Source organism: Pantherophis guttatus, chromosome 9 (genome assembly GCF_059756535.1).
Source record: "Pantherophis guttatus breed Tessera chromosome 9, ASM5975653v1, whole genome shotgun sequence".
Lineage (NCBI taxonomy): Eukaryota > Metazoa > Chordata > Lepidosauria > Squamata > Colubridae > Pantherophis > Pantherophis guttatus.
This window is the reverse complement of record NC_142071.1, coordinates 21,550,095-21,576,419: the sequence shown is the minus strand read 5'-3', so window position 1 is coordinate 21,576,419 and position 26,325 is coordinate 21,550,095. Positions and strand designations below refer to the sequence as shown.

At 43.1% G+C, this 26,325-nt stretch overlaps 1 protein-coding gene across 5 annotated transcripts in view; it reads left to right on the top strand.

Moving 5' to 3' along the window:
- ARHGAP32 (Rho GTPase activating protein 32) overlaps positions 1-26,325 on the top strand; it is a 196,568-nt gene that overhangs the window by 138,003 nt on the left and 32,240 nt on the right. For 4 of the 5 annotated variants that reach the window (XM_034421953.3, XM_087875674.1, XM_087875673.1 and 1 more), the window contains one exon: positions 17,063-17,212. In XM_034421953.3, coding sequence (XP_034277844.1) covers positions 17,063-17,212 — 150 coding nt within the window. Of the gene's footprint in view, positions 1-5,920; positions 6,327-17,062; positions 17,213-26,325 lie in introns of those variants that run through there. The other variant, XM_034421955.3, reaches the window with a different exon arrangement.

Genomic DNA, 26,325 nt, shown 5'->3' with positions numbered 1-26,325 from the left:
GAATTATCTGAGGATGAGGACTTAGCTCCGGAAAGGCCGGCCTTTACGGGGCTTTTCCGACCTTCCATGTTCAAGTCCTTGCTCCACAAGGCCAAAGTTACAACTAACATGGGGATTGCTCCGTCTCAATCATCTCAGGCCTCGGCTCCTAATCCCCATGGTGACTTATTTCTCCTGCAGAAACCGGACCAGGATTTTATTCCATGTCCGGAATTATTCACTGATGTGGTTCAAAGGCCCTGGTCTCAGCCGGCCTATGTCTCGGCTCCCTCTGGCCTTTACAAGCGCTTGTACTGCTCTGATCCTTCCTTCCAGGATCTGATCCAACTACCCGCTGTGGACCCCCCTGTGGCCCACCTTACGTCTTCCTCGGTGATATCAAACGACGTCCTTGATGGACTCAAGGCCGAGGACAGGAAGTCTGAACTGTCTCTCCGCAAGACTCATCAAGCCGCCGCTTGGGCCATCAGGTCTTCTACTGCGACTTCCTTCTTTGCCCGCGCATCGCTAATCTGGATGCGCCAATTACAGGAGCGGCTTCCACCTGAGGACAACAGGCTGCACCACGATATAAATAAAATCATCGCAGCCACTGAGTACTGTGCGGACGCGTCCTTAAATACAGCTAAATTTTCATCCCGGGCCCTTGTTTCCAATGTCACCACCCGACGTCTTCTTTGGCTCCGCCACTGGAAAGCGGATCTCAAATCAAAATGGAAGCTGGCATCTGCTCCATACAAAGGTTCCCTCCTTTTCGGTGACGCTTTAGACCCTATACTTGTGGAGGACAAGGATAAGCGTAAAATCATGCCATCCTCCTTCAGACGCCATGATAGGCGCTTTGCCCCTTATGGCCAGCGCCAGCCATTTCGGACTGATTCCAGGCCCAGGGGGTCCTATTTTTCCAGACAACCATACTCCTACGGAGGAGATCGAGCCTTTGATAGGTCTGCCTTCCGTGATCGAGGCAGAGGCCAACCCTCCTCCAGACGTCAATACCGCGGAGCATCTAACCGACCTTTCCGGAGGGGAAAGTGACTATTCCGCAGAGTTACCTATCGGGGGCCGTCTTCTCCATTTTTTACCTCAATGGACCTCTTCCACAACAGATGCTTGGGTCCTTCAGACTGTACGCTTCGGTCTCACCTTGGACTTCCTCTCCAGCCCTCCGAGCCACTTCCTGCGGTGCCCTCTTTCCAACAATCCGGCGAAGAGGACGTTAATGGACGCAGAGGTACAACACCTACTCGATATCTGCGCTATCGAACCTGTGCCGGTAGAACAACGGGGCTCCGGGTTCTACTCGCGCCTGTTTCTCGTCCCCAAATCCTCCGGGGACTGGAGAGGGATCCTGGACCTGAAGGCTTTGAACAAGTTCGTCAAATACCATCATTTCAAGATGCACTCGCTCAGATCGATCCTGCAGGGCGTCCGACGAGGCGACTTTATGACATCAATCGATCTCAAGGAGGCTTACTTGCATGTCCCGATCCGTCCTTGTCATCGACGGTTTCTTCGATTTGCCTATGCCAACAGGCACTTCCAGTATCGGGCCATGCTGTTCGGCCTCTCGTCCGCCCCTCGGACCTTCACGAAACTGCTGGCTACATTAGCAGCATCTCTGCGACAAGTCCGCATCAGGATTATGTGCTATCTGGACGACATCATTATCCTTTCTGCCTCTCGTCATCAGGCTGTCGTCGATCTGAAGGTCGTTTCTCGTGTCCTGCGACAACACGGGTTCTCCCTGAACCTCAACAAAAGTCAAATCTCGCCTACCACTCGCATCCTCCATCTGGGTGCTCTCATCGACTCCATCAGCTGCCGGGTTTTCCTATCCCCCAACAGGATTCACAGCATTCAGTCATCAGTGACCAAGGTTCTTGCCCGCAGGTCCGTGTCCCTGATCACCTTGTCCCAATTACTCGGCAAGCTAATTTCGTGCATCTCCATCGTCCCGTGGGCTCGTCTACACTCTCGCCCCCTCCAATGGTTCCTCCTGCCCTATCAGAGATCCCACTGGGCCTGTTCGAACATCACCGTGGTCCTTCCAGCTACGGTACGGCTGTCTCTGAGGTGGTGGATCTCCCCGTCCATACGGAAGGGCTCCTTCTTCCTGGAACCCTGTCGCTTAACCCTGACGACGGATGCGAGTCAATTCGGCTGGGGCGCCCATCTGCAGTCGTCAGTTGTCCAGGGCCACTGGTCCACTCGGGACTTACGGCACGACATAAATTGGCTGGAACTACGAGCGGTCCATCTCGCTCTCCGTCACTTCAAGACGTCTGTGAGAGGGCATCATGTCCTAGTCCTAACGGACAATACGACAACGAAAGCCCACATCAACAGAGAGGGGGGAACTCGCTCCAGACAGCTGATGGAGGAAGCGACGAGAATGCTCCTTTGGGCAGAGAGGAACGTCCTCTCCCTAACAGCCGAACACATATCCGGGGTCGAGAACATCACGGCAGATTGGCTCAGCCGGACTCCAATAGATCAGGCGGAGTGGCGTCTAGCTCCGGCTCTGTTCGGGGAGATATCAAAGAGGTTTGGCCTCCCAATGGTCGATTTGTTCGCAACCCAGCTGAATACCCATCTTCCCCGATTCTTCTCCCGGTTCCCCTGTCCAGGAGCAGAAGGATGCGACGCTCTGCGGAGCAGGTGGCCACAAGGCCTTCTCTACGCTTTTCCTCCTCTGCCTCTCATTCCCCGTGTGATTCGCAAGTTGTTGGAGGAGAAAGTGGACCTCATCCTGGTCGCCCCCAATTGGCCGCGTCGACCTTGCTACGCGGTTACCTTCGGAACCTCTCGGTGGAACGTCCTTGGCACATTCCCAACGACCGGATATCTCTCAGCCAGGGGGTCGTACTGCACCCAGATCCTCAATGGTTGCAGTTGACCGTCTGGCGTTTGAGAGGATCAGATTGAGGAAGGACAACATTCCGGCCTGTGTGATTCACACTATGCAGTCTGCCAGGCGTGCATCCACTAACCGTATATATGACGCCTCCTGGCGTGCCTTTTGCACTTGGTGTTCCAAGTCTCATCAGGACCCTACTACTGCTTCTCCTTCTGACGTGCTTGTTTTTCTACAGGACGGTTTGGACCGTGGCCTTGCTCCTAACACCCTGAGGCGACAAGTGGCCGCCCTTAGCACGGTTCTGTCATCTGGGAACGATCGACCTTTGACCCAGAATTCCAGTATACGGACATTTTTACGGGGTGCATCCAATCTCCGTCCTCCTACTATTCATAGATACCCAACTTGGGACTTGCCACTGGTTCTATCAGCTCTCATGTCACCTCCTTTTGAGCCCTTGGCTTCTATATCTCTACGATTTCTAACTCTTAAGGTTGCTTTCTTAGTGGCGATTACTTCGGCAAGACGGGTGTCTGAGTTGGCGGCGCTTTCGGTACGGCCGGACCTTTGCGTGTTCCATCCCAACAAGGTGGTTCTTCGTACAGATCCTTCCTTCCTGCCAAAGATAAATTCTCTATACCATCGTGCCCAGGAGTTAATTCTGCCTGACTTTTGCCCGGCTCCTAGCCATCATCTTGAACAACAATGGCATACCCTGGACGTTAAACGGGCTCTCCGCCGCTATATCAAACGGACTGCAGCCTTCCGTAAATCCGAAGCCTTGTTCCTGTCCTTCAATCCTTCTACCTTGGGCATGAAGGTTTCCTCATCCACGATAGGCCGTTGGATCAGGGCCTGCATCATCATGGCGTATCGCACCAGACGGACTCCTCTGCCAGGGAAGATACTTCCACACTCCACTAGGAGCGCAGCCACCTCAGCGGCTTGGGCTACCCAGGCTTCCATCCTTGATGTCTGTAGGGCTGCCACGTGGACTACCTTGACTCCTTTTGTTAAACATTACAAAATTGACTCCTTTGCTTCGGCTGAAGCTTCTTTTGGACGTCGAGTACTGCAGTCTGTCCTGGCTGTCCCTTCCCGGGATGACGCAGCCTCCCACCCTTCTTCTAACTAGCTTGGGTATATCCCATTATTTGGATTCTCCAGGCAGTGCGCTGGAGAACGAACGTTGTCTTACCTGAACGTTCCTTCTCTGCGCGCTGATGGAGAATCCAAACCGTCCCATGGCTGCTTCTGGCCAGGACTGCCTTGTTTCTGTCTCCTTTTGTTGTTTCAGGACTACCATCCTCTATTGACTTCGCGAATGAACTGGGGCTTAGCCAGGCAAAGGAGGAGTGGCCAAGGATGTTTCTTAAAGAAACAGTCACCCAGTCCAGCAATGAAGCTGAGGAAACTACCCATTATTTGGATTCTCCATCAGCGCGCAGAGAAGGAACGTTCAGGTAAGACAACGTTCGCTTTATCTTTTATCAAGTATTTAGGAACTGAGGGCTTCACAGCACAAGGAAACAACAGCCAATCGCCAATCATCAACACACCAGTTAGCCAATAGGAAGGCACCACAGAAATACGACTCAAGAGAATAGCCCAAAGCACATATTCCAGTAGAAGATGGGTTCCGGCATAAGTCTGAAAGCTCGGAAGAGTAAATCTCTGGTCCCAGTAGCCGACCCATATTCGATCTTCCAACATTATCCTGGGACACGTATATTTGCCTTCAATTCGTGAAAGATTATTTCCCCTAATGAGAAGTTCATGGCAGGGTGGCGGGGATAATTGGATGAATAAATGATGAGCAGTCGGGGATACTCCGTGAGACCTTCTCTTCAGTCACAAAAGTTAGCTTTCTTTGCAGGAAACAGAACGGCACGTAACTTGTACTTTGGCCCTGAGTATCCCAACTAAACAGAGATTTGAACCCAAGGTTCCCTCTTCCTGATTCTTATGTGTTAAGATAATGCTTTTTATGAATTAGGTGAATTTGTTTTTCACGAACTTTGTAGTCCTCCTGTGGGTCCATTCATTCTGCAAGTTTACACATGCCTGAAGACGTTGCCTATCTCGACAAAAACAAACAATTGATGCTAATGGATTCAGATCCTTATTTCAGTCCTGCCTGTCTTTTTGTTTATTTATTGTAAGATGTAGATCCTATGTTTATTTTGCATACTTCCAAGTTGCTTCCACTTGTTTTCCTTTCAGCAACAACCCTGTGAGGTAGGTTGGTCTGAGAGGGACTGTCCGGCCCAGCCAGCTCTCATGCCTGAGAGGACTAAAATTCACAGTCTCTTGATTTCTAGCCTGGTGTCTTGGTGTCTACACCAAGTAGGCTCAAACTCGGTGAAATTACATTAATATCCCTTCTAAATATATCCCCTCCTTTCACCATCTGCAGATTTTGGCGTACCTCCGTAGTTGCAATCATGGGCTAAGAAGAAGGCGGTGGGGGGGGGGAGCGGGGAGAGTTGTTTCTAGCTTAAGGAAACTGCCAAGAAGCATTAATGTTGACCATGAACGTATCCAAGCAGCTGAAGAATTATTTGACGGGATTCCAAAGCAGCAGAGATGTCCTAAATCATTAGAGCTGCATTTTGCTTGTCCTGCTTAGCAAATAACTCTAGTTAGCCTTATTCAAATCAATCTTAATCAGTTTCCCCAATAACTTAATTGGATGCCTGTGAAGGCATAAAACTAGAGCTGTCTCCTTACGTTTTTCTTCTTTTTTCCTCCCTGCCTATGATCATTAAGACTCACCCAAAGGGGTGGGGGGAGGAGGAAAAGGGCAGCGGGCTACCTTTTATTAGCCTCTCCCCCACCTCACTTGAGACGAGGGACAGAACTGCTTTCATGCAAACTCCCCGATCTCCCTGGCTTTTGAGTTTGCCCTGTCCAGTGATTCATGTCTGCTTTTATGGCTGCTCCCTCCCCCTTCCTGTTGCCTGGTTGATGGACTAGAAATGACACGAGGCTTCCAAGGATGGGCTGTGGCCTCTGTTCAGCCGCTGAGAGTCACCTGAGCGGAGGCGTGGCCCGGCGCGCGAGGTGGAGCTGGACAAGCACAGCTTGCTTCATACGGGTGAGATCCTTGGGAGGGGCATCTGTGGTGTGGGCAAGGCAGAACAGTGGGTGCCCCAAGGAGGTGCTTAAGCCCCCCCACCTCCAGATACAAAGCTGTGCAGGAAGCCACTCTTAACTGGAGGGGAGAGCTCGGCTTGGCGGGTGGGAGGGGAGACGGATTGTGTGCATATGTAATGAGGACTTTGTGCCATGAAGTTGATCTCTCCCACTGCGGGCTGCAAATCCTGAGAATGCCAAGCCAAAACTGATCAGCGAAACTCCACCCGTTTCTTTAGGCAGTAAGCTGCCTGCCGAGTTCTTCAGGACTGATCTACTTGGAGCTTTATTATTACTGCTACTATTTGTGTAACGATAGGGGACAGAAAAGGTAAGACTGTGATGCTGATTTGTCAGGTTGTGTATGTGTGTAGGTAAATACACACAGACATTCTGCTTTTGCTGACTTGTTGATTTGTTCTATGCATCTAAAGTGATGTAATGCAGTGTGGGGACACAGGCGTTGATTAAAAAGAATCCTCTGGTGTGAGTTTTACTCGGTACTTTGGGGAGGCTGTCTTGTTTGTTTGAGGTTTTGGTAAGTGCCGTCAACATGAACTGAACAAACAATGCTTTGGAAGATGATGGGAAAATGGAGTGGTTTGTTTTATTGGCATCCGTCGTTTTCGTTCTTTCCTACATGGGGAAAGAAACACAAGAACCTGTTACTCAGGAATACTGAATGTTGTGTGAGATTATAACTGTTGTATCTAGAAAAACTAGTTTGATTGTGTTATAGCGAGTAGGATTGTTGGATCTGTGCCCTACAATCATTTGCCTGGCTGGGAGACTTCTCGTCAAGCCAATAAAAGCTTTTTAAGGAGGACAATTTCCCCTAGCTTGCATTAATTATAGACTAGACATTGTTGTGATTATTTGCCTTTTCATAAATATCAATCCTTGGGTCTCCTGGAATTGTAGGTACATATTAACTCCAATAGCGGGGAAAAACCCAAAAGCTTTATTAAAGTAGACATGAGCTCATAGCAAACCTCTATAGAGATGTTGGGGGGTTATTGATTACCACTTAAATATTTTTTTTATTTGTGGGTATGAAAAGTCTTAGGGCAAAAATTCAGATCAGGAAAGGACTCCCACCACTTCTGGTCCCCACTTTTCCTTTCTTTCCACTTTGGGCTATAGAAGATTTAAAAGTTTCTGAATAAGTCTTGGTAGCTCTGGTTCCAAACAGCTGTAGCACAGGCTAAAACATCTCTGGAGTTGATTTCTTTTGCATATCAGATCGAAAACATGTTAAAGTGATGCAGGTGGGGAAGCCATAGCTTCCTCCGATTGTCATTGTTCTGATAAATTGCTTTTTAAAATTTAAATGTAAAGGTTTAAGCAGTTCTTGCTTATTTAAAAAGGACCCATTGTTTCTGTTTCTACAATGAGTCTATTAGCATCTCAGCATTTCCTGGGAGGGTTGCTGGATAAAAAACGGAGTTTGTAGATAGTTTTCATACAGTGTCATGTTTTTTTAAAAAAACTTATATATATTCTAATGCAAGGCTCTTAAAAATCACATTATTTAAGTAGAGGTCACAGCTAGATATTTCTAGTAATTACTGGATATACGTCATATAGGCTATACCTTAACATGATAAAAAAAAAAAAAAAACCTATTTCAAATCAGTGGTATTCTGCTTGAAAAATACTTTCTAAAAAAGTTGAGTTCTTTTTCTCCACATTTTTTTTCCCTGAAGCTTCAAAGTGGTTCTACTTGAGTGAGATACATAAAGCCTCCTATGTATTCATTTGATTTCTGTTTTGGGGGGAAATGAGAAAATTGTGTAAAGGTATTATATAAGAAAACAGCGAATAGGGTTTTCTGTGCTATATTTGATGAAATTCTGTTTAAGAATTGACAACTTTATAACATTGAAGTTGTCATGGAAACAAATTCTGCATCTCAAATACATTTTTGTTTAGTACACAAGGAGAATTCTAATGCTGGAATAATCTAGATTCATTTCATCTGACTGCAGGTTCTCCATCCAAGCCCTGACCTAACCATGGCATCACACTAAATTTATAAGAAAGAAATACGAAGTCCGGTGTCATTCTCAAAGATTTTGCTTGGGCAGTTCATGAAAAATCATGAACCTTAATCCAATCTACCTGAAGTATGTTTAATTTGGGGGGGGGGGGGGGAAATAAAGTGGATTCTTGATCAGATCTAGCAGGGTTTTCCTTAATGTTCCTACTTCTACATAGAGAACCAAACCTTTCAGAGATTTGTTGAATGTGGTTTTCAACTCCTTTTAGGAAGCATAAAATGTTCTTGCTGATTGCATGGACACAGCCATGGAGGGTCCCCCCCCCCCTTTGGCAACAGTATAGAAATAGTTTGCCATCACTGTCTTCCAGGATAATTTTGATGTTACCTACAGCCTTGAAATTCCCAGACTATCTCCACTCAAGTACCAACAAGTCTGACCTTGCTTAGCTTCCATGCCCAAATAAGGTTGGACAGGTGAAATGGTTGAATCCAAAACATGTCAGTGTGGTGCTGAAGTAAGATCAACTTCTAGAGTCAAAACCCAACTTGACCACGGACTTCATTGAATGTTGTTGTCTTTATTTGAGTGAGTCACTATCTCTCCATCCAGTCCACCTGACCGAGTGATTGTGAAGATAAAATAGGTGTGAAAATATATGGTATCATTATTTTTTCCGAGGAAACATGAGATATGCTCAACTTGAACATTATATTCAAGCTACACAGGTTGAAAAGATGACCATAGCTGATTGTATTAAAACAGGTCAAAAGATTTCATCGTAAAAACAATTTATATTTATCTTTAAAACAATTACGTACTTGATTTTAGTTTAACTTATTGAATTAACTAGGGACGTTAGCTAGGTGGCTAAGACGCTGAGCTTGTCGATTGAAAGGTTGGCAGTTCAGCAGTTTGAATCCCTAGTGCCGCATAACGGAGTGAGATCCCGTTACTTGTCCCAGCTTCTGCCAACCTAGCAGTTTGAAAGCACGTAAAAAATGCAAGTAGAAAAATAGGGACCACCTTTGGTGGGAAGGTAACAGCGTTCCGTGCGCCTTTGGCATTGAGTTATGCTGTCCACATGACCACGTCTTTGGACAGCACTGGCTCTTCGGCTTTGAAACGGAGATGAGCACCACCCCCTAGAGTTGGGGACGACTAGCACATATGTGCGAGGAGTACCTTTAATCTTTATTGAGTTAACTGATTATGTTTAATAAAATAACTCTTTACACAGATTGGTTTAGACAGCAATCTTCCCCATACTTCTTGGAAAGCCATTCTGTGTTCAGGTATGTAGGAGAGTAGAGGCTGTTTTAACAGTATATGCCTTTTTATTACTGCTTAGACTATCAACCTTTAAATTCATTGACCCTTGTAGGGTCAATGTGTATTTGTAATGAACATCATTTCATTATTGAAACAAGGTTCAGAGCTACTTAAAAGTGTTGTTTTCCAGGCAATACTGGAGAAACTGCTTCAGCAGCTATTGAGTAACACAACTTTACTAGAAGATATTAAAGATACCAGAATTAGTTCCATATGGAATATTAGTTCATCAGGCTGTGGAATAACAGAGCAAGAGGGCTTAATTAATCTTGCTTATTTTTTTGTCCTCTTCTCTCTCCCCACTCCCGTTTCCTTTGTTTTTAGTTTTATGGACGAGAAAATTGAGAATGTCTTGGCTGATTTTTCATTTACCCAAGAAATGATAACTCATATTCTGAGATAGTATCTATATTCAGACACTGCAGTAATCCACACTGTGTGTTTTATTAGACTTTAAAATGGTAATGTAAGTTAATATACATTGGATTACGTCTGTTTTATTCGTTTAAAATTTAATAGTGCCATGGTGCTATCTAAGTGCCATCCTGCTCAATCATACGGTAGAGAGTACAACCTAGAATGTGGAATGTCACATTTTCTCATTGAAGTTTTTATAGAAATATAGAAGATTAGAACCAATAAATCCACATCAGAAGTCTTAAATAGCGCTTATTTGAGCAAAAGAATATTGAAAAATTAATTTTGTACATAATCCAGAGCAGCCAGTTGCTCCTAGAGATTTAAGTAGTTTTGTTTTCCCATAATGTCAACTGAAATATCTTTGGCTTTAATGTAAATCTCCTCCCTCCCCCCCAATAAAATAAAATAATAAAATAAAATAATAAATAAATAAATAAACCTTTCCTTAATTCTGGCCTTTTTTCAATTATCCAAACACTTTTTAAAGGGAGAGTTCAAGTTAAAAAAAAAACCTGTCAACTGTCAATAAATTTCTTCTCACCAAACATTTGAATTGTTTAATGCTGTTCCCTGATATGCTAGTTTGTATATTGTCTCTGATATATGCATACACTATCTACATAAAGCAAGAGAAGAAAACCTGCCTATTGCCAAATAATTATATACTCACATTTCAAAATCATGACTGTAACAGCATTAATGCCTTCCTTTAAACAAACATCAGTATTGTACACAGAAACAAGTTTTATAAACATGTTGAAATACATCTAGTTTCTATGTTTTCCATGTTGATAGACAAACATGTTCAGCTTCAGTCTTGACAGTTATGCAATTGCTATCCTATTAGTACATTAAGAGTGACATGATTTCCTATGTATCATTTAAATTAACTTGTAGGACATCAATTTGCACTGCATGATATAAGATGATACAGATGTGTGGACAGGCAGGCATTTTACAATGAAATTATTCACCGCTGGCTAAGTAGTAAGTCTATCTCGCATATTCCCAAAATCAGCTTTTTAGCTCTTAACTCAAAAGCCAGACTGAATTTGCGTTTGCAAGGTTAGTTTCTTGCGTTGATTCCTCAATGTCATTCCAACTAAAAGCAGCACATTTTTGTAGTTTTTTAAAAAAAAATAGTTTCACACATGCATACATCTAAGTGGAATAATGTGTATCACTCATGAAATTCAGATTTCTTTATTACATGTTAGCCCCATTTAAAATGTACTGGTTTAAATTTCTGTAGTATAGCTTAAATAAGGAACACCTGTTAGATAAATAATAGATAAATGATACTTTGAATTATTTTTTTCTGTCCCTGCTTCAGTTTTCTCATCAAACTACCGTTATCTACTTAAAAGTGATGCAGTCACATATGATTTAGCGATTGCCCATAACACAACAAGTTTCCTCACAGCAAGAGGGGACAGCAGCATCCTTCATGAGGAACTCAATCGACATGCTGATAATGAATTGAAAATGTGGGTCATTCTCTGTGCACATAGATAATTCTGTATTAGCACACCCACCTCCATCTGGAATGTTAGGAGATGAACACTGTTTACATGCCCTTCTAAAAGCCACAATTTGCTATGGTGTGCATCCCTTTAATTTACAAACTCTTGCAATATTAGATCTTACGAGCTGACACAACTGTCTTCAAAAGCAGCTTCTGCGTTTTTGGCGTTAAGGAGTAAAATGTGTGAATGTGATTTTTTTGACAGACATTGTACAGCCAGACAGAGCAATTCTGTATTCCAGCAGCCAGTTAATTCTGTGGGTACAGCCACCAATAATTTCGCTCTTTTTTTTAAGATGGGAACTTCATTTCCCTTTCTTCAATCCTCTATCTTATCCTGTTGGATTTCTCAGAGGTCAGAGAAAGATTATTCAAAATCTAACTAGCATGGAATTTGATGGAAATCTGTCCCTTCTCTGTCTTAATTTGGCTACTGTGTTGGTGGGAATGCGCTGTCATAACAGATGCTCTAGCAATTGAAATCTGCAAATTAAAGCTGGCTTATTTTGAGCGACAGAGCTGTGCCTTATGTTCTGCTGCTGGCATAGTCTTGCAGCTCTTCAACTGGCAGATCTTGGGTGTAAGAATGCATAGTCTGAATATTTAAAGATTGTGACGCCCTTGAAAAAGATCCTTTTGTTCTGCAGAGATTCAGCTACATCCACAGGCCCCTTGCTTCTTAAGCCAGAATGGATGCTTTGCTTCAGTGTACCTGTCTTGCTTACCTTCGGGGTTTTATCCAAGACCTGCAGCCATCTCATATAGATATAATTTATTTACTAATACTGTGTTCCCCCAAAATAAGACCCTGTCTTATATTTTTTTTGCCACCAAAAAAGGCACCAGGTCTTTTTTTTTGAGGGGGGGGAGTGAAGTCCACTGACTCATCTCACTTGCGTGTGTCACCATTGGCCTCCTTTTTGCTGTCAGAGGCCTTCAGGAACTTCTTTGGCCAGCAAGGCTTTCCTGAAGGGTCGATCTGGCGCTCTGTTATCGGCTGCAGAGGCATTCAGGGAAGCCTTGCTGGCTGCAGAAGAAATGGGCCAGCAAGGCAGGTGTTGGAGTGTGCAAAGCCTAGTTGCAACTGTCTGAAGGTAAGTAGTAGGGCAGCTCCACCCGCCCCCCATCCCCATCCTAGCTTAATTTTTAATAGTACACCCTGGAGTGGGTGAGGTCTTAATTAGGGATTATTTTGGGGGGTAGGGCTTATATTGGGTGCACATGTAAAAATCAAGCTAGGATTTACTTTTGGAGTAAGTCATATTTTCAGGGAAACACTGTACCAAGTAACTCATATCAATCTTTACGTTGTAGAAGGCATTATAAATTCATCAGATCGAAATGTCTGATCTAGACTGGTCTAAATATCTAGATTTAATAATAGGCATTGCCTATGAGGATGATTATGATGATGCAAGGGTATTCTGTTTTTATTTTTTTACCCTGAATTAATTTGGGCAGGGCATATTTCAATGACTTGTAAATAAAACTTTTGAAATTGGAAATGTTCTCTTATAAAGCTACAATACCTGTGCAGTTTGTTATTGATGACAAGGTCCCTGCATAGGATTTTGAACTCCTCAGGGTAGAAAAATCGTAAATTCCATTAGCCCACACCTACTCTTGTTTGCCAAGCGATATCCTGTAAGTTCCGAAAATCAGAAGTCTGGTAGCACCTGTTTCTGACTAATTTTATTGCAAGGCATAAAATGCAGTTCACACAAGGATGTGCCTTTCAATAAAATGTGTTAGTCAGGCAAGGTACTATCAGACTCACAATTTTTTTAGCTTCTGTAGAGTAAATACGTTGAAGTTTAATTATAAGAAAAAGATAGCAAAGCTGCTTTTTCAAAATGCCCCGAATGGACGAATGTTTTCTGTTTGTTCTGCCTTTGTCATAGTCATAAAACATCTAGACTAAAGGTAATACTTGTAGTCAGCCAATTCTCAAAGAATACAGTCATCATTCTAATTAGAGAGGTTCTTTTGTCCTTGAGGCCTATTGTGCTCCATTGTTATAAAATCCCAAGTATATTTTAGACCGTTCCATTGATAAAGGTTCAGTGTGGCAAACAGTGAAGCAAAATTATTGGTTATACTCATTGAAAATGAATACAGTCCCCTAGTTTAAGAGAATATATAATAAGAAAGGCCAGCTGTCTGCAATTTGGCAGATCAAACCTTACCAGGCTCAAGGTTGACTCGGCCTTCCATCCTTCCGAGGTCGGTAAAATGAGGACCCACATTGTTGGGGGGCAAAGATGCTGACTCTGTAAACCTCTTAGAGAGGGCCGTAAAAGCACTGTGAAGCGGTATATAAGTCTAAGTGCTATTGCTATAATAAGAAACCTCCCAGAGTTTTGTTTTAGAAAAGCATTATTATTAAACTGTAGTTACTGGTAATTTAAAGTTTTCTTGCAGGTTGTCAGATTATTCTCTTGGAACAGTTCTATTAATAATATTTTCATTTTCCATGCAATTAAGTTAGTGAGATTAAACAGCGAGTTCAAAGAGAGGCAGAAAAGCTCCGTCCATATTCTCTCATCCGGTGCCAAGAATCAAAGTACCATGTCAGCTCGGTCCCTTCCAGGGATCTCTGCAAGGACACAATTAAAGAATGGATGAGCTTCAATTGCATTGTCAGGACCACCATTTAAACGTTTTTTTTTTAAACTACACCCTGCAGACACCCTGGTCTACAAGTCAAGATCAGGAAAGTGAGCTCTCAGCAAACCACCATACTGACCGAGAGGAATTCAACAAAGCGTATTCATTAGAACCAGAGGGCGTGATCCAATTTGAATTTTTGTGATGTTCCAAAATCAAGCAAAAAGTGCAGAGAGAAGCTTATTCCAAATTAAGCAAGGAGAGGGCTGAATTTCACCCACATTCCTTTTCTCTTGTGTAATGGCATGTTTTTATTCTCCAAAGCATTTCTGTAAGAACACTGGCATTTTTCACAAAGGCTGTCATGTTTGCCCCAAATTCCTCTATGCCATGTTGCCATAATAATAATATCTACTGTGGTTCTAGCTTATGCTGAGATGTTAAAAATGGTAGCTGAAAAAAAAAAAAAAACCAAGGAACTAGGGGAAATGCTAATGACTTGAACTTTATCCTGAATAGGGAAGGGAAGGAAGGAAATACCTCGTCCCTTGTCATCAATCACTTCCCTTAAATTTACACTTACATTGTGTGCCTATCAGGGGTGCTTTTGACAAACGTTTGCATGATTATGATTTCCTCCCCTCTTTAACAAACTGAAAATCTGATTAACCACCCTGTTACCTAATACAAGCGTCTTTTCCTCAGAATTGCCTATGGGTTCAGTTGTGTAAAATAACACACTTGTATAATTACTTTGAAATTAATTCAGGATGCTTTCCTCACCTCACACAATCTCTGCGATAGTTTGATTGCCACAACAACCTGTTTCAAAAGAGTCAGTGATTTACTCCTTTTTGCCTTGAAGGAGGCAAGCTCAAATAAACTAACTACTCATACCACTGCACAATTGAGCCTTGATAACTTCATGATACTAAAAAGTTGGAGACGTAGGAAATCCTTAGACAATTTGCTTCATATTTTAGCTTTTATTTCAATAAAATATCCCTAGAGATTTGCTGCCAAACAAAGGCAATCAGTCTCTTTCATAGGCCAGTTGCTTTTAAAATGTATTATTTTCTCATTTTGTAGCCCATATATTACTTGCATACTTGTGGGTTATGAGGTTACAGTGATACTTTTGGTACTCATCGTTAATTGATTCCAGGAGGCGCAATGAATACCGAAAACGATGAGTACTAAACAATTTTTCCCCCATAAAGAATAATGTTGTGAGTCACAAGACAGCTGATATTGACAAGCTCTAGCTTGTGTGTTGAGTACCAAACAATGAGTACTGGGACAAATTTTTCAGGTCAAAATGCATTGAATATCAAATTTGATGAATTTTAAAGCAGTTGAGTACCAAGGTACCACTGTACTTGGTGTGTGAACACTCCAGGTTTATGCTTTTAAAGATCCTATTCAGTACCATGCAATTAATATTCCTGAAGAAATAGCAAATGCTCTTCAGTTTCTTCCTACAGATTCTTGATTCCAGGAGCAATTTTCCATATATTACTACCTTTGCGGCTATACTATTTTATTGTTCTAGTGGAAATAAAACAACAACTGTCCCAAATAATGTCTTTTTTCCCCAATATCAAAGTTGTGAGATTATTTTCTGATTTCCTGTTGAAGCTTGTGTGTCATACTTCCTTAAAAGGGAGCCATATAGCATTAAAATCATATCAAGATGAATACAGAAATAAAAAAAAAAATCAAAACAAGTGAATCACCCAGTAATAAAATATTATAATAGCTGAGCACTAATTGAAAAATAATTAGATGTAATGTACAACTTTCTCAATTTCCCTATCATATAAACTGAAAGAGAGGATGTAGGAAATGTGTGTCTGTGTGTGTTGTTTTTTTTTTTTTGCATATACTCCTATCATTAAAGGACAGCCATCCATGAGCCACGGTGGTGCAGTGGTTAGAGTGCAGTACTGCAGATTACTTCTGCTGCCTGCCGGCTGCCTGCAGTTTGGCAGTTCGAATCTCACCAGGCTCAAGGCTGACTCAGCCTTCCATCCTTCAGAGGTGGGTAAAATGAGGACCCACATTGTTGGGGGCAATGTGCTGACTCTGTAAGAGGGCTATGGAGCACTGTAAAGCGGTATATAAGTCTAAGTGCTATTGCTATCCAATCAACAATGATAGTACAAAAATGGGAGGGCCAGATTGTCACCTGGCTCTAACCAGTCCTGTACTCTCGTCGGGTGCCTGAACTTAAAGTTTGAATGATCTGATTGTATATTTTGAAAATACCAAAGATGCTTAAGAACGTATCAGTGCTAACGACCAAGCAAAAAGCAAATCAAACATATGGCTGTGTTTGCACAAACTAGTCAACCCATTTTAGTTGGGAGTTACGTTGTAGGAACTCTTGTGTATTCAGTGCATTATGCAAACCCAACAAATTGCAGACATAATAGTTTGTTTAATGGGTAAACGGATTGTGCAAACGTAGCCATCAGTTGCTACCCATCAGTCATGTAAGTACTGTAAACGGCCAAGATTCTTTTTTTTTTGTTGTTGTTGACTCTTGCATTATGGAAGCACCATAAATGAACAAATAAAGTAAGTAGCATTGTAGAAGCTTAGCAGCCCTTTAATTCATCTCCAAAGTTAAATGTTTGTGGTTTCTCAGAAGAGGCTGAAAGGTTTTTAATCCTGTTGGGGAAAATGGATTTGGATGCAAGCTAGGGATCAATATCAGTCCTTAGGCTGGCCACTGAACTGTGCTATAGCTGTAAACTATGCTATAGCTATATATAGCTATAAAGGAATGGAGCGTGTAATTTCCCCTCATAAATGGTTAACCCAGTGTTTCGTTCTGGATTTCCGAAAGTAGATAGGAAAACTATGGGACAAAATATGGAGCTGCATCACCTGTTTTTATGCTGTCTTTCCTTTCCTGTCCGTTGCCTATGGTCTTACAAGTATATGGAATTTGAGAAGCTACTCTGGGTGCCTTATTTTAAATAAATCTCTTGTTACAGATTCTGCTTCACCTGAATCAGTTATTTTTAATGATAGTGGGAAAAAGATAAAGAAAAAGAGAAGGTTGTTTTAAATTGCCAATAGAGCAACAGGGTTGATTCTTATTGACTAGGCCCATATTAATAAAACATCTTTGCAATTATCTTCCCCTAAAATGAGTTTTCTATTTCAATCTGACAGTGTCCAAAAAACACGGCAAGCTTATTACTTTCTTGCGAACATTCATGAAGTCTCGACCAACAAAGCAGAAACTGAAACAGCGTGGGATCTTAAAGGAGAGGGTCTTTGGCTGTGATCTTGGAGAGCATCTTCTCAACTCTGGACATGATGGTAAGACAAAACAAACAATGTTTGTTATAAACACTTTGTTTATAAGAACCAGCACAGCACCACTTCTGAAAGAAACTGTTTGTTTGTTTGTTTGTGTGTTTGTCAAATGTGTACAAGAAAGCAGGTATGAATATGAATATGGACATGTACGAAGGAAACAGATACAAATAAATGGGGACAGTAGGACAGGGACGATAGGCACTCTGGTGTGCTTATGCACGTCCTCTTTACGGACCTCTTAGGAATGGGGTAAGGTCCACGGTAGACAGTTTGAGGTTGAAGCTGTGAGGATTTGAGGATGTAACAACGGACTCAGGTAGAGCATTCCAGGCGTTGACCACTCGGTTGCTGAAGTCGTATTTTCTGCAATAGAGTTTGGAGTGGTTTACCTTGAGTTTGTATCAATTGTTTGCCCATGTATTATTGAGGTTGAAGCTGAAGAAGTCGTTGACAGGTAAGACGTTGTAGCAGACAATTTTGTCTACTATGCAGGCGCAGACTGCAGGCGGCGCAATTCCAAGATTGTCCAAGCCCAAAATTTCAAGCCTAGTGGCAAAAGGGATTCTATTGTGAATAGAGGAGTGGAGGACTCTTGAAAAATTTAATTTAATTGTAACTACTTCTGTATGAGCATTAGAATATTCCATCTCCAGGACTTCAATCTACATCTTGATATTTATTAATGATGAGTCAATAAACATCTTACGGCATTTAGAATGGTGTTGTCTGATCACATCACTTTGTCTGATGGAAAATTTCTTCTGGCCTGGCCAGTTTTCCCACATCTTCTCCAGGAGAAGAAATAAGTGGCGGAGGGGACAAACAATAAATTCTTGCTTGAGTGAAACTTTGCATACACATAATTAGCTATAAGCCTAAATGTCTAAGATTTCCTTCAGTTCATAGATCATATCTGAAATACTTACATTATTACATGTAAGCTTCTGTCTAACACCACAATTTTGTGCACTGCATTCTATAATGAATCTACCCCGCTTGTAATTTTGTATTTTGACATCAGTCAGAGGTATTTTGCTATTTTTGTAGTGTTTGTTTAGAAAAGAACCAGTCTTTAAATTTTCCCAGAAAATTTTGGTATCAAAAAAACTAGTTCACTAAAAGGTTTTGGTGTCTTTAAATAAACTCTCCTATTCTGTCCCCTCTCATCCTTTAATTTTTGCCATTACTGGGAAAAAAGTATCTTAACATAAATAATACTCTAAGCAGGTGATGCACCATGTGTTAGAATGTGTATTATTATTGCATCTTCCAGCTTATGCTTTAAGGCAAGGTTGGCGAACCTTTTTGGCACCGAGTGCAGAAATGGGAGCGCACGCGCATGCCAGAGACGGGAAGAGCAGCCGCCCGGTGCGCATGAGTGCACGAAGACCAACTGGCCAGTGCGCATGCGTGTGCCAGAAACTAGAAGAGCAGCCACCCAGTGCGCATGCGCACCCTGGGAATATGATCTTCCGGTTTCCAGCGCCTGCCAGCTGGTCTTCATGTGCTCATGCATGCCAGAAACCGGAAGACCAGGTGGCCGGTGTGCATGCACGTGCCGGAAACCGGAAGAGCAACTGCCCGGAGTGCATGTGCACCAGGTGGCTGCTCTTCCAGTTTCCAGCACTCCTGTATGTGAAGACCTGCTGGCCGGCGCACTGGAACCCGGAAGAGCAACAGGCTACAGCTTGCATGCCCGGAGAGATGGCTCTGTGTGCCACTTCTGGCATGCATGCCATAGGTTCGCCATCATGGCTTTAAGGTAAAAGCCTTCATATATGGCATAGACCAGGGGTCTCCAGCCTTGGCAACTTTAAGACTTGTGGACTTCAACTCCCAGAGTTCCTCAGCCAGCTTTGCTGGCTGAGGAACTCTGGGAGTTGAAGTCCACAAGTTTTAAAGTTGCCAAGGTTGGAGACCCCTGGCATAGACAATCATGAATTGGGCAGCTATACAGACTTAATAAGCAAGCAAATATATAACAATAATTGAGTTCCATTATACTTTGGCATTTGTGTGAATAAGGAATCTGGAACTACAAACAAACATAGTTAAAGGAGTAAGAGGAACTAAAAAGTTACTCAAATTGCTATGCTGTGCTATGCTATCCTTGGTCCCCATTATAGAATTACAGCATCATGTGCAATTTGTTATTCAGCAGCCTAGTTTAGAATAATGGTTATTCACCTCAGGGGAAGGAGAAGCAGAGTAATCCTCTGGCATTCCTTAAATATAACAAGAGTATCGTTTGCTTGGAATATCCATTTTATTTAAAGTTGGGTGACTGTCTGGTGGCACAGTGCTTAAAGTGCATTATTGCAGGCAAACTCTGCCCACAGCCTGGAGTTCGATCCTGACGGCGCTCAAGATTGACTCAGCCTTCCATCCTTCCAAGGTTGGTAAAATGAGGACCCAAATTGTTGAGGGCAAGATACTGACATTGTAAACTGCCCAGAGAGTGCTGTAAAGAGCTACGGGGCAGTATACTATAAGCCTAAATGCTATTGCTATTATCTAGTAACCTATGGCTATTCCATGTTCTCACGTCAGACTTTACCAAAACATTCCTCTGAGTATGTGCTATTTAGGTGGTGGTGAATTAAACCTTGAGGAAGAAATAAGAGTTCAGCCAAACTAGTCTTGTGAGTTGTCCCTTAAGGTGTGACATTAAGATGTCTTAATGATACTGTTATTCCGTGTTGTTTCTTGCCTTCTTCTGTATACCAAATTCCTTACTTAGACTTTATTTCATCCCGTGGACGTTTTTGTCTCGGGGCATCACCCTAGTTTTAAGGCTTATGCAATTAATACAAATCACTTTTTGCTTAATTATATAATGCCCCGGGAGGCACTAAGACGGGTTTCAAATTCCTCGTGCCTTTCTTTTGGCTCAGGGCCTGCTTACATTCCACAGGTACTTTTAAGTGTTCGGTTGAATGAACACCTGCACTATGATAGCTACGAAAAGCAATAAAGGTTGCTTTGGTTGACTCTTTAATGACAAGGGTATTTCCTGTAGTTCACCTTGGCTTGGACGCAACAATAAGGAAAGGCTGTAGTACTTTAATCATTTTTATTTGGCTCTTCCTGCCAATTGAAGCCATTAAGCAAAAGGTGCATCATCTACCCATGGATTGTATAAGATTATGTCTGAACTGGAGGTTCAACTATTTTCTTTCCGAAGAAGCTAAAAATCATAAAATAAGGATAAACCGTGACTTCGCCTTTAGGTTTAGGTTTTATTTGATTTGTATACCGCCCTACTCCCGAAGGACTCAGGGCGGTGAACAGCCAACAATAAAATACATAAATACACAAAATTTAAAAACCCGATAAAATCAAATTAAACTTTTTGGCCCAGACAAATTAAAATACCCCAATAATTTAAAAACAGATTAAAATTTACATATTTTAAAAAGGGAAGAGATCAGGCCAAGCCCGCTTGATGGAATAAAAAGGTCTTCGCAGCACGGCAGAAGGAACGCAGATCCGGGATCCTCCGTATCTCCGGGGGGAGCTCATTCCAGATGGTAGGTGCCCCCACAGAGAAGGATCTTCCCCTAGGGGCCGCCAGTCGACACTGTTTGGCTGACGGCACCCGGAGGAGTCCCTCTCTATGAGAGTGTACTGGCCGGTGGGAGGCTATTGGTGGTAGTAGGCGGTCCCGTAAATAACCAGGCCCTAAGCCATGGAGCGCTTTAAAGGTGGTAACCAAAACCTTGAAGCGCACCCGGAAGACCACCGGGAGCCAGTGCAGCTCGCGCAGGAGAGGTGTTACATGGGAGCGCCATGTCGCTCCCATTACCACCCGCGCGGCTGCACTCTGCGCCAGTTGGAGCCTCCGGGTGCTCCTCAAGGGGAGCCCCATGTAGAGAGCATTACAATAGTCCAGGCGGGAGGTGACGAGGGCATGAGTGACCGTGCGTAACGAGTCCCGATCCAGAAAGGGACGCAACTGGCGAATCAGGCGGACCTGATAAAAAATCCTCCCGGTCACGGCCGTCAAGTGCTCTTCTAAAGACAGCCGTGAATCCAGGAGGACGCCCAAGTTGCGAGCCCTCTCCGTGGGGGCCAATGATTCGCCCCCAATAGTCAGTGATGGCTATATCGGGACGTCGGAAACCACAGCCACTCGGTCTTGGATGGGTTGAGCCTGAACCTGTTCCTCCCCATCCAGATCCGTACGGCCTCCAGGCACCGGGACATCACTTCAAGGGCATCGTTGGGGTGATCCGGGGTGGAGATGTACAGCTGGGTGTCATCAGCGTACTGATGGTACTCCACCCCGAAACCACGGATGATCTCGCCCAGCGGCTTCACATAAATGTTGAACAGGAGAGGTGAGAGGAGCGACCCTTGCGGCACCCCACATATGAGGGGCCTCGGGGTCGACCTCTGTCCCCCTGTCAACACGGACTGCGACCGGTCAGAGAGAAAGGAGGAGAACCACCGCAACACGGTGCCTCCCACCCCTAACTCTTCCAACCGGTGCAGCATGATACCATGGTCGATGGTATCAAAAGCCGCTGAGAGATCTAACAGGACCAGGACAGAGGAGCACCCCCTGTCCCGAGCCCTCCAGAGATCATCAACCAACGCGACCAATGCCGTTTCCGTGCTGTACCCGGGCCTGAAGCCCGACTGGAACGGATCCAGATACGTCGTTTCATCCAGGTGCTGGGGAAGCTGTTGCGCAACCACACTCTCAACAACCAACAAGCCTTCAATTGTCCAAGCAATGCAGGGGACTTCAGCATGTGTTTGTAATTTGTGGCAACGGTACTCGTTTCAGTACAAAAGGATAATCCTTCTCTTTGACAAGAAATACAAGATCATAATGCCTAATTAGTGATTTTTCATGGTGAGAAACCTTTTCCTTTTCTACATTAGTTCTAAAATTAAGGAATAGAAATAGTTTGTCTCCATATTGCAAGACGATGACGTTGTGCTGTATCCTTATTACCCAGACAGGAAAATCGGGTTTTTCTCAGTCCCCTACCACTTAAAGGTAGTCCTCAACGTATGACCACAATTGAGACCAGAATTTCCATTGTTAACCAAGGCAATTATTAAGCGGGTCACACCCAATTTTACAACCTGTTTGCCGTGGTTGTTAAGTGAATTACTTATAGTGAATAACATAGTTATTAAGCAAATCTGGCTTTTGCTTTTGGAAGTTGACTGGCAATTAGATGATCCCAAGACATTGCATCCGTCATCAATACATACCAATTGCTAAGTGCCCAAATTTTGATCCTATGACCGTGGGGATGCTGCAACGCTTGTAAAGTGTGAATACCGGTTGTAAGTCATTTTTTCCGGTGTGTTCTAATTTTGAACTGTCACTCAATGAATGTTGCAAGTCAATGCCTACCTGTATTGACCTATTTTTCCTTAAAACAGAATTGTTTCACACCTGCCGGAAACATGATCATCAATGACCTACACAAAAAAAATTTTTTTTTTAAATTAGCCATGCTCTATTCTTCATTTTTGGAGATTTGTAAGGAATAAGTATAAGAACAAAGATTTCTGATTCATAGAGGTGCAGTTGTGATAGGCAGCATGAAACTCAAGGCAGACAGTCTGAGTTTAGAAACCCCGTTGTCTTTGAATTAATCTTGCTTAACTGCCAGCTCTAAAGTCCATCTGTGCGTCAAAATCTACACAACACCAAAGTAATCACTGTCAGTTGGAGCTTGGCAAGACATTTTAAAACATTTCTCCTGTCACTTATAATCTCTTAACGAGCTGTAATATGTTTTTGTTATTACCCAAATTATTGTTAGGCTACTTTAGTCCATTTTAAGCAAATAGATGTGCATATTAATTCTAAAAGCAGGACTGAGTTTAGGATTATCAAACTGTAAACTAACAAAGCCTAATTACAGTCTTCTGTACAAGCTGTCAGGCTTCCAATTAATAGATCCATAGCAAGCAAAACTCCGAGGCAAGTGTATTCCTCAAAGGGTAGCTTTATTGGAAATATCATATTGGCACATATCTGGTGAAAATCGACTCTGAGGGTTCCTGCGGTTTTCACCTAATTAAAAGCAACAGTTTTGCCTAATTAAAAGCAATGTTTATATTAAAAAAATAAAAATGAATTAAAAAAGCAACAGTTTTTCACTTTCTCAAAACAATCAGTCACATGGTCCAATCACGGCTCCGTCCGATAAAATCACTCCTCCTCCCAGGGACCAGGTGTGAGAATGTCCTTGGTTCTCAAGAGAAAGTATTTTGTTTTGGCTACAAAGTCCCAACTATCTCAATTCCCCCCTCCCTATCCCTCAGCTCCAGTGTGGCAGCACTGAAGCTCCAAGATGGCTTCAGTCAGGTCAGCTTCAGGGTTGACACAAGCAGAGTGTTGGATAAAATCTCGAAAGTGTTAAGTGTGGCAAAACTCAGTTGGTGTTGTGATCTAGGCCCAAGTAGTTATTACCAGACACAATCATATTTTATTAGAACAGCTGAGAATTACTTTATTCTCATCTTAGTCCAAATTAAGTCCAAAACAAATCCTTCATATACAGTCCTTCGGCCTTATCACAAATCTTTGTCTTCTTTGGCACCCTGCCAAAGGCTTTTCTTGGCAAAACCCCACAAGGTCAACAAGAAACAAATGTAGCAACGTTGCTTTCCTACAAAGATCCCAAGAGCCGTTGCTGCTCTTTTAAGCCTTCTGGGAGGAGCCAATCATCTCCTGGCCTTACTCCTGAATCGTCCTTTTTGTTTTAGCTGCTCTTGCCTTCTGGCAGCTCTTCGCATGCGTGCACTAAGAACAGGCTCCTCCTGTTCCTCTGCCTCTCTGCTATCCGCTTCTGGAGGCTCCGGAGTCCGTGCATCGCTCCCAGATGGCCCTGGCCCCATCTCTGCCTCTGACGCAGAGCCCTCATCCGGGCCTTCCCCTGACTCCAAGACTGGCCTATTGTCCTCCCCAGCTCACTGTCCGACTCCGCTGCCAGCTCCGCAGGCTGCTAGCGGACCACAACAGTTGGTCTGTGACATTAAGATGTACAGTTCTTTATTGCCATTGATTTTCTGTGCCCAGATATTCGTTTTAAGATATCCCTGATAACCCCGAAGCTGCTTTCAAAGTAAACAGGGAGGGCAGGATTGACTCAGTGGTAGCTGTGGATTTGGCAGCGGGTGGGAGAGACAAGATTGGTTGGAGACTTGGAGGGAGGCATTTTCGCAGAGAGAGAGAGGATGACAGTAAGAGGAAGGATGCCACTACAGTATTTAATACAGGTCTTTACTTGGACCAGTTTCTGCCCAGGGACCTAGAGGCTGTATTGCTGGAAGGTGGCTTTAGACTATTATTGATAAAGTCCATCTTCACCTAGAATACGATCCAAAGTGGGGGCGGGGGGTAGAGGAAGCCCTAGAGATGTGATGGTATGTGGGAATGACTTTGGGAAATGGAGGAAGATACAGTAGTGGCCAAAATTGTGGAAACCTTTTGGGAAAAGTGTATTTTTGAGGTTTGATGACTAATAACACCACCTTTTTTTGGGGGGGGAGGGGGGAGTTTCAAGGTAATCATATTCCACTCCTGGAATGGCCTGGGAATAGCCCAGATCTTAACCCAGTTGAAAATCTATGGAGCCGACTAAAGAAACTTGTTAGTCGGAAGCGACCCAGCAATAAAACCCAGTTAAAAGAAGCAATCCTTCAATCTTGGTTTCATGTTATAATAATTTAATAATTTTAATATTATTAAAATTTATATAGTTCTGCAGCTGTTATAACAGCTGCAGAACTAAAAGACTTGATTCACTCCATGGGAAGACATTGTAAGGCTGTAATTCAAGCTAAAGGTTACCTAACTATTAACTGACATGGTGATCATTTCTGTATATCTCGTTTTTTTCTATGTGTTTCACTTTTCTTCTTTATACTGTAACTGCTATTTCATAGCAAATCCTTCATAAAAGTTACTGCATTACAGTCTTGATTAAATTATCTTTCCATTGATATATAATTTTGTGGTGTACTCCAAAAAAAAAAAAAAGTGGTGTTATTAGCTAGTTTTAGAAAATACACTTTTCCCAAAAGGTTTCCACATTTTTGGCCTCTCCTGTATGTTGCCTAGGGAAGTATCAGATGTGGGGGATGGGAGCCTGCAACTGCATAATAGACTGGGAAGAAACTCAGAAAGGATTCTGTCTAACAGGAAAAAGGTAACTGTTTTCCTTGACTAGTCATGTCCGATTCTAGGGGGTGGTACTCATATGCTTTCCTAGCTGAGGGGAATCAGCATTGTTCAAAGATGATTCTTCCATGGCCTTATGGCTGGCATGAGTATACTCCAAGGCTCACAAAATGTTGTTATTAATCTCCCTAACTTATTAGGCTGTAAAAAGAGATGGCGGGAAATTTGACTTTTGAGACTTGCTAGATTGATGTCAGCCTTCCCAAGTAGACCAGACAGGAAACACAACCGGATGAACTCATTATACTTTTATTTGTTAGAATACCCTAACAGACTCTTGAGTGGTGCCGCCTTGGGCAAGAATCAAGCTAGGTGACCTTGGGCCAGTCTCATTCCCATAGCCCCTGGAAGAGGGCAATGGCAAACCACTTATGAAAAACTTTGCCAAAAAACTCTGCAGGGACTTGTCTAGGCAGTTTCCAACAATTGAACACGATTGAAAAAATTATGTATACATTTAAGGAACCTAGTTAGCTAGTGACGAGGATGTTGCCTTGCCTTGTCCTTGTGGACGTTGAGTCCGTCAGTTGCCAGAATACCACGTAAGAAAGGAATCTACATGACATTTTGGCATTGACCAATTGTGCCAGTTCTTTGGTAACTGAATGCGAGTGTCTTTTATGTTCCCGCCTGAGCTTGTGACTCTTAAGATGGGCAGGAGGTAAGATAGTGTTGAGGGACGTCAACCTGCAAGCCCTAGAAATGGATCTAGTGTGGCTGAGATTTCATGTCCTCCATGGGAACCACAGCCTTATCCCTGATTTGTTGTTGTTAGTTGCAAAGTTGTGTCTGACCCATTGCGACCCCATGGACAATGTTCCTCCAGGTCTTCCTGTCCTCTACCATCCTCTGGAGTCCATTTAAGCTCACGCCAACTGCTTCAGTGACTCCAGCCAGC